The 16,560-nt window shown below is 38.5% G+C and overlaps 1 protein-coding gene across 1 annotated transcript in view; it reads right to left on the reverse strand.

Annotated features, from left to right (window-relative positions):
• LOC127626164 (nidogen-1-like) overlaps positions 1-16,560 on the reverse strand; it is a 36,518-nt gene that overhangs the window by 17,041 nt on the left and 2,917 nt on the right. The window contains exons 2-9 of the mRNA XM_052101753.1: positions 10,063-10,365; positions 8,764-8,993; positions 7,984-8,321; positions 6,038-6,178; positions 5,519-5,770; positions 4,926-5,126; positions 3,951-4,184; positions 2,141-2,278 (exon numbers count right to left, since the gene is read on the reverse strand). Of these exons, the coding sequence (XP_051957713.1) occupies positions 2,141-2,278; positions 3,951-4,184; positions 4,926-5,126; positions 5,519-5,770; positions 6,038-6,178; positions 7,984-8,321; positions 8,764-8,993; positions 10,063-10,365 (1,837 nt within the window). The remainder of the gene's footprint in view (positions 1-2,140; positions 2,279-3,950; positions 4,185-4,925; positions 5,127-5,518; positions 5,771-6,037; positions 6,179-7,983; positions 8,322-8,763; positions 8,994-10,062; positions 10,366-16,560) is intronic.

Here is a 16,560-nt window from a genome sequence, read left to right on the forward strand (position 1 = left end):
AAAACAGCTTTCTGAAAACGCTCCTCACTTTCTATTGTTCAAACAGTCAGATAGTCCCGCCCCCAACCCACACCAATGGCAGAGTAATGTTGTTGGGGCGGGTCTAATGGGTCTCTCAAAACAAAAACAGGAATTTTCATAGCGCCACAGAAACACAGTGTTTGCAGTTTTCATGTTTACCGCAGACCTTACTTGACTCAAAATCGAAAACCGCTAATCAAAAACCCCATTCGAAATACCTGAGGGAACCCACAGCGAATTAGATGTCCAGGCTAGCCTCCAAACTGACATTAATCTGCCCAGTATGTCAATGGTCAGATATTAACCCTTTAAGCTCCGAAGGTGTTTTTAAAGATTTCCTGGTTGTGGCATGTCCAAATTAAATATAAAAAATAGACTTATAATTAAAAAAAAAACTAAAAAAACAAGGAGATTGAAGTGTTATCATTGTAAAGACAACATTTAAAATGTGTTCCTAATATAGATTATGAGACATTCTGAGACTCTAAGATACCCTAAGAAACTGCTGAAATTTTATTTTGGCCAAAATTTACTTTTTTCTTATTTTTCTTATTTGATAAAACAACCAAAAGTTTTAGCATTGCAAAAATAATTTATCTTAGTGTACAAAAGCCTCTCCAAACAAATAAAAGATAATAATTGTACATAAGAACTAATTACACATGCAAACACAACAATGACTAAAGGTTTGCATAGCATGCAGACATGATTTTACTCATGAGATTTCACAGAATGAGTTTCATTCTGTGTCATTCGAGTCATCATTGAGTCTGTGTCGTGTATTTGGCGCCATCTCCTGGTGGTCATATGTAACATTGTGCTTCATGTGGATTATCTAATGATCTATACATCTGATTATCTTGTGTGTGGACTCGTTTGAAAGATAATCACAGACTCTAAATAATGGTACGTGATATTTCTGTTTAGTTTAGTTTTGTTAAGTTATAAGTGAAAAACGTCATATAAGCAACAGCAACATAATAGTCAAAGATATATACTTAGCTATTACTCACTATATATTAGTCTGTGATTAAAACAAATAGACTGGTTGTTTTTTACTCTTTAAGAGCTTTCCAACAACACATAACACATGGCTTTTGGTTTGATGTTTTTACTGATTGCAATAATATGTGTTGTAAAGTAGATCTTCTAAGCTTTCAAACGATACCTATTTTCTGTTGGCCAAGACTGAAGTTATTTATATTTTGACTATATGTTTTCTGCTGGAAGACCCATTAGAGCTTAAACGGGTGAAACCAAAAAAAATAATTTTAGATGGGACTTTTATCTATGAGGAATTGATTGATTTGTGAAAAGTGGGCTAACTATTTGGCTATTGATTAACGCTAACCAATACGCCATGACCTAGCTAACATCAGCCGATATGGAAAGTCACTTCAGAAGAGGAGAAGGTTATACATTTGTAATAAACAATTGTAAAGACCAACATTTATTTATTTAAGAATAACGTGCACTGATGAATGGTCTTAAAATAACCTATACCTCATTTTCTTTAAGCTAAACATCATTTCTTCTTTCTTTCTAGTGATCTTGGTGTGAAATATGACCAGGACATGTTCTTGACAAATTATGAAAGAGACAATTTTGCCATTTCAAGACCTTTCTAAGTTTCGAGGGTCTTTGAGATTAAACATTTAATATTTGCAGAACGCAGCGATCTGTGCACATGTTCAGTGTTATCTGTGGCAGTCTGACATTTCACAAAACCCAGATCTCAGCCAAGAGATCGGATGAATTGTAGAAAAAAAAAATCACACTGAAAGTCTGGGAGGTAAAAACAATATTTCCTTTACATTAAATCCCAAGTACCTCTTAACCCTCAACCAATGTCAACACACATCCCAAGAACTACTGTTGAACACTGTATACACAGACAATGACATCTGGACTGAACTCTCTTTCGCAGTGTGTTTGGATTGGATCTAACTCCAGTTTATGAACCAGCAAGACTTTGATGTCCAAAATTGAATTATAATATCATTTCTTCAACAAGATTGATCCAACAGCTCTCAAAGGGTCTTCAAAAGCTTCTTGAGAAACAGATATTTTTACTCAATATGCTTACATGTTTATTAATAATGCATCAATTCTGTATTACCGTTGCAAACGCGTCCATTACCAGTGAACCCAGTGGCACATTCGCAAGTGAAATCTTTTCCTTGACCTGGACGGCACATGGCGTTGGTGTCGCATCCGTGTCGGCCAGTAAAACACGGATTTTGTTCTGGTATTCCACCTGAAATAACACGCAAGACATTTCAATGCAGCACCAGCCAAATCTGCATGTGCTTTCAATATAGGAATTCATTCAAACTATATATTTATAGACATGATAATTAATCGGGACACCATGTAATTAATACAATTAATTTTTTTAGCAATTGACAGCCCTAATTAATAGCAATTCATATATGACTAAATATATTAATCAAACAGACTCTTTATTAGTTGCTGATGTGGCAATCATTAATGAATGCCTTAGCTAATCATGAGTCATACATTAACTCAGTATTAACTGTGCATTAATTAAGCATGAATTAATGCATATTAATGCACCCGTATTGTAAAGTTTTACCAGTTTATTTAACAAGTTGGGAGGCTGTGGCTTTTATAATTTTAGAGTGGCTTTGGTTGTCTATGCCCCTGAAAGCAAGATGAATCATCAGTATTTTTGGTCCATTATTCACAGAAAAGAAAGTCTATACATATTAAATGCATACATCTACTTAAAATTCCTTTAGTCAACTTTTAGAAGTACACTAGCATATCGTCGCTGTCCGATGAAAAACACGTATCTCCACTTATGGCAATTTTGGCCTTCTACCATAGATGGAATGCACCGAATGACTTCTTCCTACTGTTTGTGCATCAAAATGACCAATGAAAAGATGTTTAATCAGACTCTCTGTTTAACTCTTTCCCCGCCAAACACGGAATTTTCCGTGTTTTATGAAAAAACGCTTCCCCGCCAAACACGGAATTTTCCGGGTATCCGTGTTTTAGGTGTTATACGGTAAGGAAGACCCCTGCGCATGTTTTCAAAGAGTACGCAACTCTTTGATCAAAGAAACAGACTGCGATCGTCTCAAACATGAAGAAGTGGAGTATTGAGAAGCTCAAAATATCAGACATAAACATGCCTTTTTATCAGCTTTTTGTCTGAAATGTTGTTTTTGACAAAACCTACCTCTGTTCAAGTGGCAATAAAAAAAGAACAAATGAAGATAAAATAAAATCGGTTTTTTTGCCTAAAAGCAGAGGCTCAGATCTTTATTGTGATATATACACTGCAAAAAATGTATACATTTTTACAAATTTTTACAAGAAAAAAAATCTGCCAATGTGGTAAGCAAAATAAACTTAATTTAAAAGGAAAACAAGTTTATTTTGCTTATCCCATTGGCAGATTTTTTTTCTTGTTTTGAGTCTAAAGTTCACTAAATTTAGTTAGATTTATCTTAAAACAAGACTTAATATCTTATCCCATTTTGCTTGACAAGTAAATAAATCGTGTTTTAAGAAAGTTTAGATAATTTGACAGGAATACAAGACAAAAATACTTGTCAAGAAAATCATTTTTTGCAGTGTAGCATCTTCATATATTCATGGAAGAAAATATTCTGCGGGCCATTAAAGTTTAGCGAAAATCGTCAAAAACCCTGGCGGTGGCTGGCAACTTTTTTTAAAAACGCTGGAGAAAGAGTTAACAAGCATCTCCATTGGCCTTGAGAAGTGTCCATCAAAACCGCATCTATCCCGCCCTTATGTTTTGAAGAACAAGAAAAAACTTTTTGAAGTACCACATACTTTGAAAAACGATGACATTAGGGAATTTTCAATTGATAATTAGTGTGAAAGTGTCCTTAAAATGCTGTTTAATTGTAGTTTGACAACAGGAGTTTCCTCACTGTGAATGGAGCCGATTTTGTTGCTCATGGCGTAGCGGATCAGCTGGTTGTTGGAGTCATACATGACGAAGATTTGGTCGATGCTGAGCTGTTGGCTGGAGGGTACAGAGTGCATGACCTCTTCGTGTGGGCAACTCTGGAATTTGATGTTCTGCGTCCACAAGTAGCTTCGCGTGTGGGTGTTACCATCAGGCATGTTAATGGTGTAGTCCCGCCGCGACGATGATGTTATCACTGAAAGCACAAAAGAAGAAGAGTTAGCTAGAGATAGATTGGACATTAGCAATTTTTTACACAGATGTTGTGTGGTAAAACGCAAATGCTTGCACAACGTATTGCACTTGTGCAATCTCGTTGACGTGCTCATGCGTTGCTCTGCTTGTAACAAAGCTCAGTACTCAAGGGGGTGAAAGACTTACATTCAAATGTCTTTGATATTAAACCCATTGATTTACTATTCAGTTAGCCAGCTTTTTGCACAAGAATGCGTTCAGTCTGAACGGCTCTTTACTGCACCATGTAGTTGAACTGAAATAAATGAAACGCTAATTTCCACTATAGTGCCCCTTGTGGCAATGCTAAGAATGCAATGAAAGAATGCTTTCATTTGATACATGACTTGCCATTTAGGTCCTATGTGAAAGACTTGTATATTCATATTAACAGTTCTACCACATTACAACTAGGGGGCGCTACTATGCGACGTGAATGTTTTCAGGACTTATTTTGTTATTTATGTAACTTAAATGCAAAAATATGGTTCAAATGATACCTCATATGTCTGACTTACTTTATGTATACGGGGACTTTTAACCCTTTAAGCATAAACTTTGATTGCGATATAGCGCCCCCTTTGGATCCTCCAGCGGGTCCATATAGTTTAAAGGGTTAATGTGCAAATTTCAATATTTCCAGCTGCACTTAAAGGTCATGGAGCTATCCAGCACCATTACGTTTCCAAGACAGTACACTCACAGTTGCTGGAATACTGATAAATCTCGTTGTAGGGATCGATTTGGACCGTGGCTCCACGAGGCACCTCAGGAATCCTTCCGTCCAGTTCCGTGCTGATCACCAGGTGATCGTGTTCATCGATACCTTTGAACTCCTGCCTGATGGTCAGCTTCTCGTTGCCAGGCTGGAAGGTGACCTCGGCCTGGCGGGTGAACACACCACCTGTGGACATAGAAAGAATGAGAGGGAACTGAGCCCAGAAACATCCTGAGCTCCAGAGAATTCCAGCTCCTCAGACATCAAGGGATCACCAAGTAGGGAGCGACCCTGAGCATGTGTTTTCACTTGTTTCTGAGGAACAGGAGACAGCTGGATCTCATAGGTTGGAACAGCAACTCAAAAGAAAAGCTTGCGTGAAGATAAAGGAACGCTGTTTTATTGAGTTTTGAGATATGAGACGAATTTGAAGCAGGACCTCTGGGATTTTTAATACAGTACTATCTACAACAATACTTTAAATGTCATGCTAATAATCAATAAAGGGGTTGACTTTATGGAGTAAACAAGCAACAACAAAAAAGCTATAAAGAAGACAAGCAGAAAACGGCTCGTACCAATGATGCTAAAGCCGTTCTGATAGTTGGGCTGCTCCAGGGCAAATGCCCATCCAATGGCTTCTCCGAGAGGCGGCAGCGGTTGCAGAGACGGTCCAATACTGGCCGGAATACTGCTGATAGCGATGTACGCTCGCCCGTCATTGGTCACCACATACGAATGAAGGTCATTATTGGAGAACTCCACTGGAGAGGGAGCGTTACCAACATAGACTCTGCCGTTGACTTTGCCGTTCATTCTCTGAGGTTTACCTGACGATTCGAGAAATATGAGTATAATTCTCAACTCAAATATGATGAAACATTAATGGAATTATTGTTGCTTAGCAAGAACAAAAAAAGCTGATTATTTACAACCAAGTCTCAGACACTAATACTTTGTTCTTCCAAAAATGATTTTATGTTATTGAAACACAATCAATGGATAACACATCCTGAGGAGGTATGTTTTGAGTTGTGTTAAAATGTTGCTGTGACTTCATTCTTTGTGAGTTTGAATGTTCTTACTCTTAATCTTACCTTCAGCAACACAATCATTGCCGTTGCCATAGTAACCTGGCTTGCAATGACAGCAGTAGCCGTTGGCGTAGTCTCTGCAGTCGGCGAAAGCAGAACACTTGTGCTTGTTGCTGGAACACGTCTCATATTTATATGCAAAAACTATTTAAAAAAAGAAAACATTTTCATTACGGTTTAGGTGTTAAGACGTGACAGTAGAGTGAATATAAAAATGGACAGATTTTCAACACAATAATATGATGCAAATATAATAATAAATGGAGCGTTTATCAAGGCTTTTAACATTTTTAAAAAGCCTTGACAGACAGACAGAAAGATAGATAGACAAACATAAAGTTCCGTATATAGATAGACAGATCAATAGACAGACAGACAGATAGACAGGCAGACAGACAGATCAATAGACAGACAGATAGACAGACAGACAGACAGATCAATAGACAGATAGACAGACAGATCAATAGACAGACAGACAGATAGACAGACAGACAGACAGACAGAAAGACAGACAGACAGATCAATAGACAGACAGACAGATAGACAGACAGACAGACAGACCAATAGACAGACAGACAGATAGACCGACAGACAGATCAATAGACAGACAGACAGATAGACAGACAGATCAATAGACAGATCAATAGATAGACAGACAGACAGACAGATCAATAGACAGACAGATCGACAGACAGACAGATCGATAAACAGGCAGACAGACAAACAGATAGATAGCAAACAGATCAATCGAAAGACAGACCGATCGACAGACAGACAGACAGAGATAGACTGAAATATTGATAGACAGATAGACAGACAGACATATAGATGGACAGAAACAGACAAGGAGACAAATTTACAGATCGATAGCAAACAGACTAATCAATAAACAGACCGACAGACAGACATATAGAAAGACAGACAGATAGACAGACAAATTTATCAAAAGACATACAGACAGACCAAAAGATAATTTGCAATCAATAGACAGACAGACATATAGACGGACAGAAACAGACAGAAAGACCGACAGACGAAAAGGTCGATAGCAAACAGACCAATCAATAGACAGACAGACAGACAGACAGACAGATCAATCAATAGACAGACAGACAGACAGACAGATCAATCAATAGACAGACAGACAGACAGACAGACAGATCAATCAATAGACAGACAGACAGACAGATAGAATTACTCTTACATTTTTTGATATCTGAAATACTAAATCTATAATGCTGAAATAAATTTCAAAATTAGCAAAAATTAGCGTTTTTACTAGTTGTTATTCATTTGTTGATATCAGGAATAAGCATTTGTATTAGTAACAATTAATTACTGATATACATTTGTTTATTTGTTTATTTGTACTACTTAAAAGTACACAGCTGAGATGTGAATTTGGAATTTCAACTAGTAAGAAATTAATTACTGTATATCTGTAATTGCTTTTTGAACAGGAGCGACTGACATATGAAATGTGAAAATACAGATATCAATAATTGTGTTTTTTATTGGTAGAAACTAAATTTTTTAATAAAGAATTTAAAGGGGGTCTGGGCAGCTCAATGAGTATTGACGATGACTATCACACCTGGAGTCGTGAGTTTGAATCCAGGGTGTGCTGAGTGACTCCAGTCAGGTCTCCTAAGCAACCAAATTGGCCCGGTTGCTAGGGAGGGTAGAGTCACATGGGGTAACCTCCTCGTGGTCACTATAATGTGGTTCTTGCTCTCGGTGGGGCGTGTGGTGAGTTGTGCGTGGATGCCGCGGAGAATAGCATGAAGCCTCCACATGTGCTACGTCTCCACGGTAACGCGCTCAACAAGCCACGTGATAAGTTGCGCGGATTGACGGTCTCAGACGCGAGTTAGCATTTTAACTATTGAAAATGTAATTGTTGATATCTTGATTCAATGTAAAAATTGTACAGTGTAAGTGTCTCTCACCGTTAACGTTCAGATCATCTTCATCGATGATCAGCACCTGAGGGTTCTGAGGCTGTTGAGGCGTTTGTGGTCGACGCGGCTGCACATATCTATATCGAGACTGATCGGGGATGGTTGAATCTGGCTGTTCTTTTGTGGTAATGTCATATGCGGGCGACTCGGAGGTCTCAAGCTCTACTTCATAGTATCTCAGTATCGCCGGCGTTTCAGAAACAGGCAGCTCTGTCACGGCCTCTTCCGTGGGAACCTCTGTGACGTCGCCGGGCGTGATGGAGGTGAATAACGGTGATGTACCAATCTCATACACCCAAACGCCATGTCTGCCAGAGTTGGTAGTCCTGAAAGTTTTGAAGAATGGAGTGTAACACTTCAATAAGACCAATGGGGGAATGAAGCCATACTTTAACTTCAGCAGTTCAAAATAAATAGGCCAAACAACTGTTAAAAGGGAGGAGAAAACACTTCCCATATGTTTTGTTATTGACATTAAGCCCAATGCTCCAATCAAACTCTATGGTATTTTGGTGTAAATAAATGTGGCAAAGTCATTTTATTACATTTCAATGTTTCAGTTTAAAGGACTAAACAGTATGCCACAAATGATGTCAATTGAGCTTAACTTGTATTGAACCTGGAATATTCCTTTGAGAAATATTTTGTTTACCAAACCATTTTGTTTCGCTTTGGGTGGCCACTTGATGTGCAATATAAAACTTAATATCTAGAGAACTGTCATAAAACCAAAAAAGAAAAAGAAACACGTTGAAAATTAGCACTTACTGTGTCAAAGCATTAACCGACTCCTCGGTGTCGTCAGTGACACGATAATAAGTTCCTTGATTAGACCAACTAAACCAGCCAGAGACTAAACCCTCATTGAACCCAACGTGAACCGGCTGATCTTCACCATCTGTAAGTGTGGAAACAAACTGCATGCCCTCTTCAGGGTACAGCAGGATGGCGTAAGTCGCTGATTCCATGTTTGCCACAACAAGCTGAAAAGTGTTTCTCTGCAAGAGATCATGCAACGAACAGGTTTACATTTGAGAAGGGAGAAATTAGATGAAAAATCAAACATCAACATGTTCACAGACATGGGCATTACGAGGATGCAAACTTTGGGGGTACAGTATTTTGATCTTAACGGCCAAAGTATACTTAGGTTTTTACGCGAACGCTTAGCATATATTTGAACGTTCAGCCTTTCAAAGTATACTTCATTTGACAGTGCGCGCATACACAGGAGGTTGGCTGCATGCACGCTACAACTGTAATGAGAGACTGGACTATTTGTCTTCAAGAGTTTAGACCCATAAATGTCTTTATATTCCTTCAGACTCGAGTTATAGTATCTCCTGATCTCCTCACACACGTGCTCTTGACCTGCACATCCACTGTTGTTGATTTCACTTCATCTCTTGAAGTTAAGTGGCGATTACATCTTCTTTTAACATTTCTTTGTGACAGAAACGGCTCAAATGTGAGTGTTGTCACCTTGTGGACCCACTAATCAGTGCAAATAATTCCAGGCGCATACTGCACGTTCAGAGTATGTGCGGTTAGAAAAATCAGGCTGCATTCATTCAGTGCTCCAGCTCTCTGCTGATGACAAAATTTGCATTATGTGTCCTGTACGCAGATGACTAGCATTCGTGTCTAACCGAAGTATACTTTGGGCTTTATGGTAGGCAACTGGTTGTCTCTTCAACGGGGTAGTGCTGTCTGAAGTTTCCAAGAAAAATTTCAGGGGGACCTCCTAGCCCCTTCTTAGGTCCAGCCATGTTTACAGGCCATTATACTTCCAATATGTGACATATTTATGAGTGAAACAAGATGTGTTGGACAAAATGTTGGACAAGATGTTATTTAATCCATCAGAAATTGATTGGATGTTGAAAAGTGGGTATGTCACACCAGAATTGATTCTGAACCGAATTTGCAGTGGATTCAAAAGGACAACATTTTGTAAGCCACATTTTATTTTTGTCAAGCTGCTTTGGTACCATGTGCATTACACAAAAACAAGCATTATACAAATACATTTAAATGACCTATAAAATTTCAAACAGACTCACGTACCACATCATGAAACTCATCTCCTCTTCCTGGTCCACCTTGAGCCGCCACATTCTCCCAGGTGACGATGAGGGCATGGGTGGGTTCGATCCCATCGTCAGAAGGAAACGCCTGGCTAATGTGATCGGCCGTTCTTTGGAGCACGTCTGGGCTTCTGTCCTGCCGGAAATAGACTTTCCCGATCCCATCGCTAGTGTCCAGGTCTCCCAGGAATGCTGCGATCATACCAAAACGGGCTGGCATTTTCCCCAGATACTCCGATTCAGTTGTGGGTTCGGCCAGTGATATAAAGCCATTGGTGCTGACCTGCAAAGGGTGTAGAATGTAGAATGAAGAGGGTGAATAACTGTATCAGTGAATAACTTTTTCTTGGCCATCACTTCCAATCAACCTGTAATTTTGCCAAATTATACAAAAAGTTAAAAAAAAAATATGATTTAATTGTGTGTTTTTAGGATTCATAAAAAGTTAGCTCTAAAATTAATCTTGGCAAGACAATGGAGTTCATTTATTTGGAAAAAATTTCAAATTCAATTTCGGGGGTGTGGGTAGCTCAGCAATAAATACACTGACTATCACTCCTGGAGTCGTGAGTTTGAATCCAGGGCGTGCTGAATGACTCCAGTCAGGTCTCCTAAGCAACCAAATTGGCCCGGTTGCGAGGGAGGGTAGAGTCACATGGGGTAACCTCCTCGTGGTCGCTATAATGTGGTTCTCGCTCTCGGTGGGGCGTGTGTTGAGTTGTGCGTGGACACCGAGGAGAATAGCGTGAAGCCTCCACGCGCTATGTCTCGGAGGCAGCTGAAATTTGTCCTCCGCCACCCGGATCAAGGCGAGTCACTACGCCACCACGAGGACTTGGAGCACATTGGGAATTCCAAATTGGGGAGGAATTTTTTTTATTTCAATAGCGTCATTTCCAGCACAGAATTCTATTAAACACATTACAGAATTTGAGATGTGCTGGAAATGACGCTGTGGTGGGAAAAAATGTGTTTCCACAGTGGTTAAAGTGCCCGAAGTTTAAGAAATACCAATAAATGCCTCATTCTTCTAAACGCAACACACATTTCCTATAAAAGTCTAAAAGAGAGAGCGAGAATCAATAGCAGATGTTACGTCTATAATTCTGTTGGAACCGCTGGGGGGTCCAAAGTGGGGGTTAGGTATTGCGGAAAATCTTTACACTTAAAATGTTGTTTCCATATAAATAAGTCAGACATGCAAGGCATCATTTGAAAGCTTAGAATCAGAGATAGACATCACTCCTGCATTTATGTTACTTTAACAAAATAAGGCCTAAAAACATTTGCGTTGAAAATTAGCGCCTCCTAAAGGTAATGGGGTAGAAATAATTATATGAAAATAAAAGTCCTTCACATCATATATCAAATGAAAGCTCTCATTCTCATGAATATGACTGTATAGTTTATTTTGTTGCACTTATGCCACAGTCTGAAATATTTTCAAAAGAATCAGAAAGTGAAAGTCATCAAATACAAACATCTGTTTAATGTGCCGATAACTGCTGCTGTAAACCTCAACTAGCTAAAAGCTGATTTTTTTTTTTTCTAAAAAAAATATATATATATTTATATATTATAATTTTTTTTTTACTTGTCTGTGAACTTGTTTGGCTGAATAATCAAATTGTATATCTTAGATGTCTAGAACAAAATTATGCCAATCAGCAGGAAAATCATGCTAAACAAACCAACAGAAAAATATATGTTTTCAATAAAATGTTATGTATAATCTCTAAGGGGATTTCTGAAAAATAAAAAAAATAAAAGAAAATAAATAAAATTAGACCAGTTGTTTGCAATTAGTCCACAGTGTGTGTGAATGGCGAGCTTTTAAAATTTAAGGGGTTAAGATATGCTTTTTTAATGGCCTTGTGCTAAAATATAGTTTTAATTACAGTCTGTACTGTAAATGATAAAAAACACACATGATTAGAAGTTTTCCTCCAGGAAGAGACAAAACAACATGTTTACCTGACGCCTCATGAATCCAAACAGTCACGTTTTTCTCTGATCTTCCTTTGCTAATGGTTATTTAGCATGTTACACTGCCGTGCAAACAGCCTTTTAAAGGTGTGTGACATTTAAACTGCGTTTGTGTGTGTAAAAGCGTTTTCTTTAACAAGTTTCTGGCAATTGCTGTAAGTAACAGCAGGAGATCTTTGCGAAAGAGACAACATGACACAACATCACTGTTAGAAGATTTTCCATTTCTTTATCCATTGGGGTGAAATATCAGAAACCAAGCAATGTTAGCAGACAAAAATTGCCATAGACATAAAAAGAAAACACAAACGCAATGGTTCAACTGTCTACATAGGCAGCTACATTCTAAAAGTCAACGTATACTACGGCTTTCCATGTGCTTGTACGTCAGTATCTTTAGGAACAGCGTTTGAGTCATAAGAGCGAATATGATGCTTTAAAATGCTATCTAGATAATTACCTTACAAGACTGGCTCCTCAGGGCCACTGTTTAACAGCAAACCAATAAATGAATGAGTCGAGCTCTTTACACCAAAGTGACAACAGAAGAGTCTCCAGCAAACAGCCATAATTAGTGTTTGACGTCTGCTTGTCATTACCCACAAACCTGATGAGGATACAGCTGAGAACCACAGCAGCTGAGAAATGAACGATAACTTTGCTTTAAGGTGGCCAGTAAGTTCTGAATAGAAGAGCACACGAGAGATTAAAGCATATGGATGCATCTTCAAGGTGAGTAAACAACAGGTATTGACTTAAGATTCTCCAACAGAACCTGAACAGCGTGATGGAAAACGTATACAGACAGGCGGCAGCTGAAACAAACATTTTGTCTCAAAGGATTAGCCCACCTCTGCAGGGACAGGTCACACACTTATCTTGGGTCATTTGTAGTGTTGTGAAGCTTGAGTTGATGGAAGACATCTCCTATTTCTAGAGGCCAAACCAATCCAAACAAGACCGTCTCAAATTACGTGACAGATTCCCCCCAAAGTCAAGCCAATATTTAGTGGTGTTTGCAAAGTCTAGCATCAGGATTACTATCGCTAATCGCCAAATAACAACATAAATGTAGGTCTGTTCATCATACAAAGCTTCAGAAGGTGTGAAGTAGACCACACAAGGACAGTTGGGGACGCTGTAGCTAAACAGCATTTTCCTCCACCGAAAACCATTTGTTTTCGTAAACGTTCTCCATTACCCCATAATTTGTATGACGATGACGTAAAACGATGGCGCTAGGAAACTGAAAACTCATTAACTCCGCTATGTTTACAGCACTCATTCATACTAGTATGGCATTTTCTTCCACCGAAAATGGCGCGTTTCGAAAATGCTCTGCACAACTTCATACTTCGTAAAACGATGACGCTAGGAAACTCATTAATTTGGCTACGTTACGCTTCTCATCCACATTAGAATGGTGTTTTCTGACACTGAAAATGGAGCATTTCGATAGCGCTCTAGTACGTTAATACATATTTTAAAAACAATGGCATTAGGAAACTGAGAACGCATTTATTTTGTTACGTTTAAGTCTCATCCACACTTGAATGGCGTTTTGAAAATGATCTCCATTACCTTTACTTTACTTTGGAAAACGATGTCCGATGACTGAAAACAATGCAGGGGGTACATGAATCATCTAAACTAATTGATTCACAAAAATATCTTGATACATATATGTAAATTTGTATGAAAGTGAACTGATTTGATTTGGAAAAGCTACAAGAGAGGACAGTTTAGGTAAGGGTGTTTGATTACTCCATTGGAAATGGAAAAGAATGGAGAAGAACAAAGTGAATATTCTTTGAAACATCATCCTTTTCTGTTCCACGGCAAAGAGCAAGTCATATGAATTTGGAACAACATGGGTGACAAAATTATGACGAAATTTTCATTTTTGTGTATACTGTCCCTTTCGAGAAGCCAGAAAGGAGATTTGGTCCCACTGTAGATTTGAGTCCTGAATAATTCCACCCCCGCCAGTCTCTGCAGCTGTTTCTCATGGTGGAGGAAGGCCGGTCACATGCATCGCCTCAGGGGACGGCAGGAGATATCAAAGGCACCTGGAGGACCTCTAAACACACTCACTAAAGCAACACAACCCCGTCCTGGACTGCAGGGGTACGGGAAACAAGCAACAGGAGAGAAGAATTGAACAGGAAACAAAGAGAGACCTGATGCATCAGTCGAATTCCTAGGATGGAATTCCCAGCAAGGGAGAGCAGTGAATTGTGGGAGAAGGAAAGTAACTTCAACCCTATATAATGTGGTAAACCACTGCACGCAATCATTCACAGAATTCCCTACAGACAGGGTAACAAAGCTAAATGCAAGTAAAATGCAACTAATGAAATATTAAAGAGATAGTTTATCAAAAAATGATCTCATCATATATAAAAGTTATTCCATACGACTCGTGTGGTTTTAAATCAAGATTTAAGTCCGAATTTTTAAACTGCGAACCTGGCAAAACTATATCTGGTTTGTGTACAACGCTCGGTGCATGCATCAAGCACGAGGAAGAGTAATAATGATCGCGCCAAAGAAAGTGCGGATGTCAATATTTATAGTGAGTAAGGACTCATATTTTGGTCTGTTTCTCACCCAAACTGATCATAGTGCTTCAGAAGACATGGATTGAACCATTTGAGTATGGATTACCTTTATGCTGCCTTTATGTCCATTTTGGAGCTTGAATGTTTTTACAATGTTTTACATTATTATACATTCTTGAAAATATCTTTGTTTATGTTCTGCAGAAGAAAAAGTCACGTGTTTAGGATGTCATATGTGTAAATTATAAGTATGACAATTTTTGGGTGAACTGTTCCTTTAAATCAATTAAAGGTGCTGTAAGTGATTTCAGTCTTTTGCATCCACAATACTGAGCCGTTGGATTAGCCACACCCCCTCTTTCCATAATCCCCAACTCCAAAGATACTAAAATGAGCTTTATTGAGAGTAAAAACGGATGTTAAAAACAACAGCAGTAAAACAGCGCCCTCAACTGACAGCTGTTATGAACATCATGGCTTAAAAATGCCATTATGCCTCAATAATTATCTGCAACTACAATACTATGAGAACATGCAAAATGATTGACAGGCAGAAAGTGTCATTGTCTGCGGACATGCTTTTGTTTGTTGTTTACAGAGACTAGAGCTGTCACAGAGACCGGTGAGATATCTCAAGACACTTTTTGTGCATGAAAAAAAATCGCACTTTTAATAATTCATATTATCAATAAATGATGTTTGATTTAAAATGGATGGTTCCACTTCAAATGAAAGTCCTGTAATAATTTACTCCTATGTTGTCCCAAACCTGTTTGACTTTCTTTCTTCTGTGGAACACAAATGAAGCCTCAGTCACCATTCACATTCAGTGTATCCTGATTCCATACAATGATACTATGTAACATTCTGCCTAACTTTTGTGTTCCATGAAAGAAAATCAATGAAATGATGGTGAGTAAATAATGGCAGAACTTTCATTTTTGGGAGAACTATCCCTTTAGGGGGTACTTATGTGGGATTTTTGTTTATGCTAAACAATTTTGTTACTGGGTTGAGTCAACATTGAGGTCCAGAATAAATAAACACTATCCTACATGCTTCAGACCGAAGACCTTATCCTGAACTGAAATTAAGTTCCAATGGCAATTAGACATTCTTCTAAATTTTTATTGTGTTAAAACCAGCTAAAACAGCCATCTTTGTTTGATAAGTTCAATCAGGAACATCAATGCTCTCAGAAATGAATGGGGCAAAGCAGGAAAGGAGTTAGTGCTTATATAAAAGGCTGTTGAGAGGGGAAGTAATCAAAGTTACCACAGATCTGCATTGATGACGCTCTGAAGCCTCAGGCAAAACCTAAACGATGCATCGAGGAAAGAAACAAGAATTCCCACAAAGACATTGCAGATCCTTCTGGAATCATACAATGGCATCTCTGTTTCCTCAAGAAGGCACTTAGAAACTTCTGTTACTCAACGGAAGCTGTTATCTGAAACCGAATAAAGTCAACATTCTTGACAATCTTTACAATTGTGTGTCCGCTATCCGTGGAAGTGTCCGTATGGAATATGTCATTCCAAGGGGAGGTTGCGTCAACGGATGGGGGGAGAGATATAGCCAGACATATAACATAAAGACCAATGCTTTGGCAGATTCATCATCAGGCCGAGCCTTCACATACAGAAATCTGTAGAATGGATTTAAACTTGGCAAAATGGGTTCAATGGAGCTTAAAGTACTACGGTTTATTATTTCAAAGTAAACTCTTATGAACACAAACCCCTCTGGACGTATTCGATGGATGCGCACTACGATTGCTTTTGTTATATTCTTTAGTAGCGACAGATGCAAAAAACTAGGCTGCTGATGTGCGCGAGACGTTCCGGCACGTTGACAACTGAAGTGTATTTTGGCCTTTATTGGTAGCTGAAAACAAAATGAAATAAGCCAAAATCTTTAACAAATGAACA

The sequence above is a fragment of the Xyrauchen texanus genome, chromosome 32, assembly GCF_025860055.1.
Source record: "Xyrauchen texanus isolate HMW12.3.18 chromosome 32, RBS_HiC_50CHRs, whole genome shotgun sequence".
NCBI classification, from domain to species: domain Eukaryota; kingdom Metazoa; phylum Chordata; class Actinopteri; order Cypriniformes; family Catostomidae; genus Xyrauchen; species Xyrauchen texanus.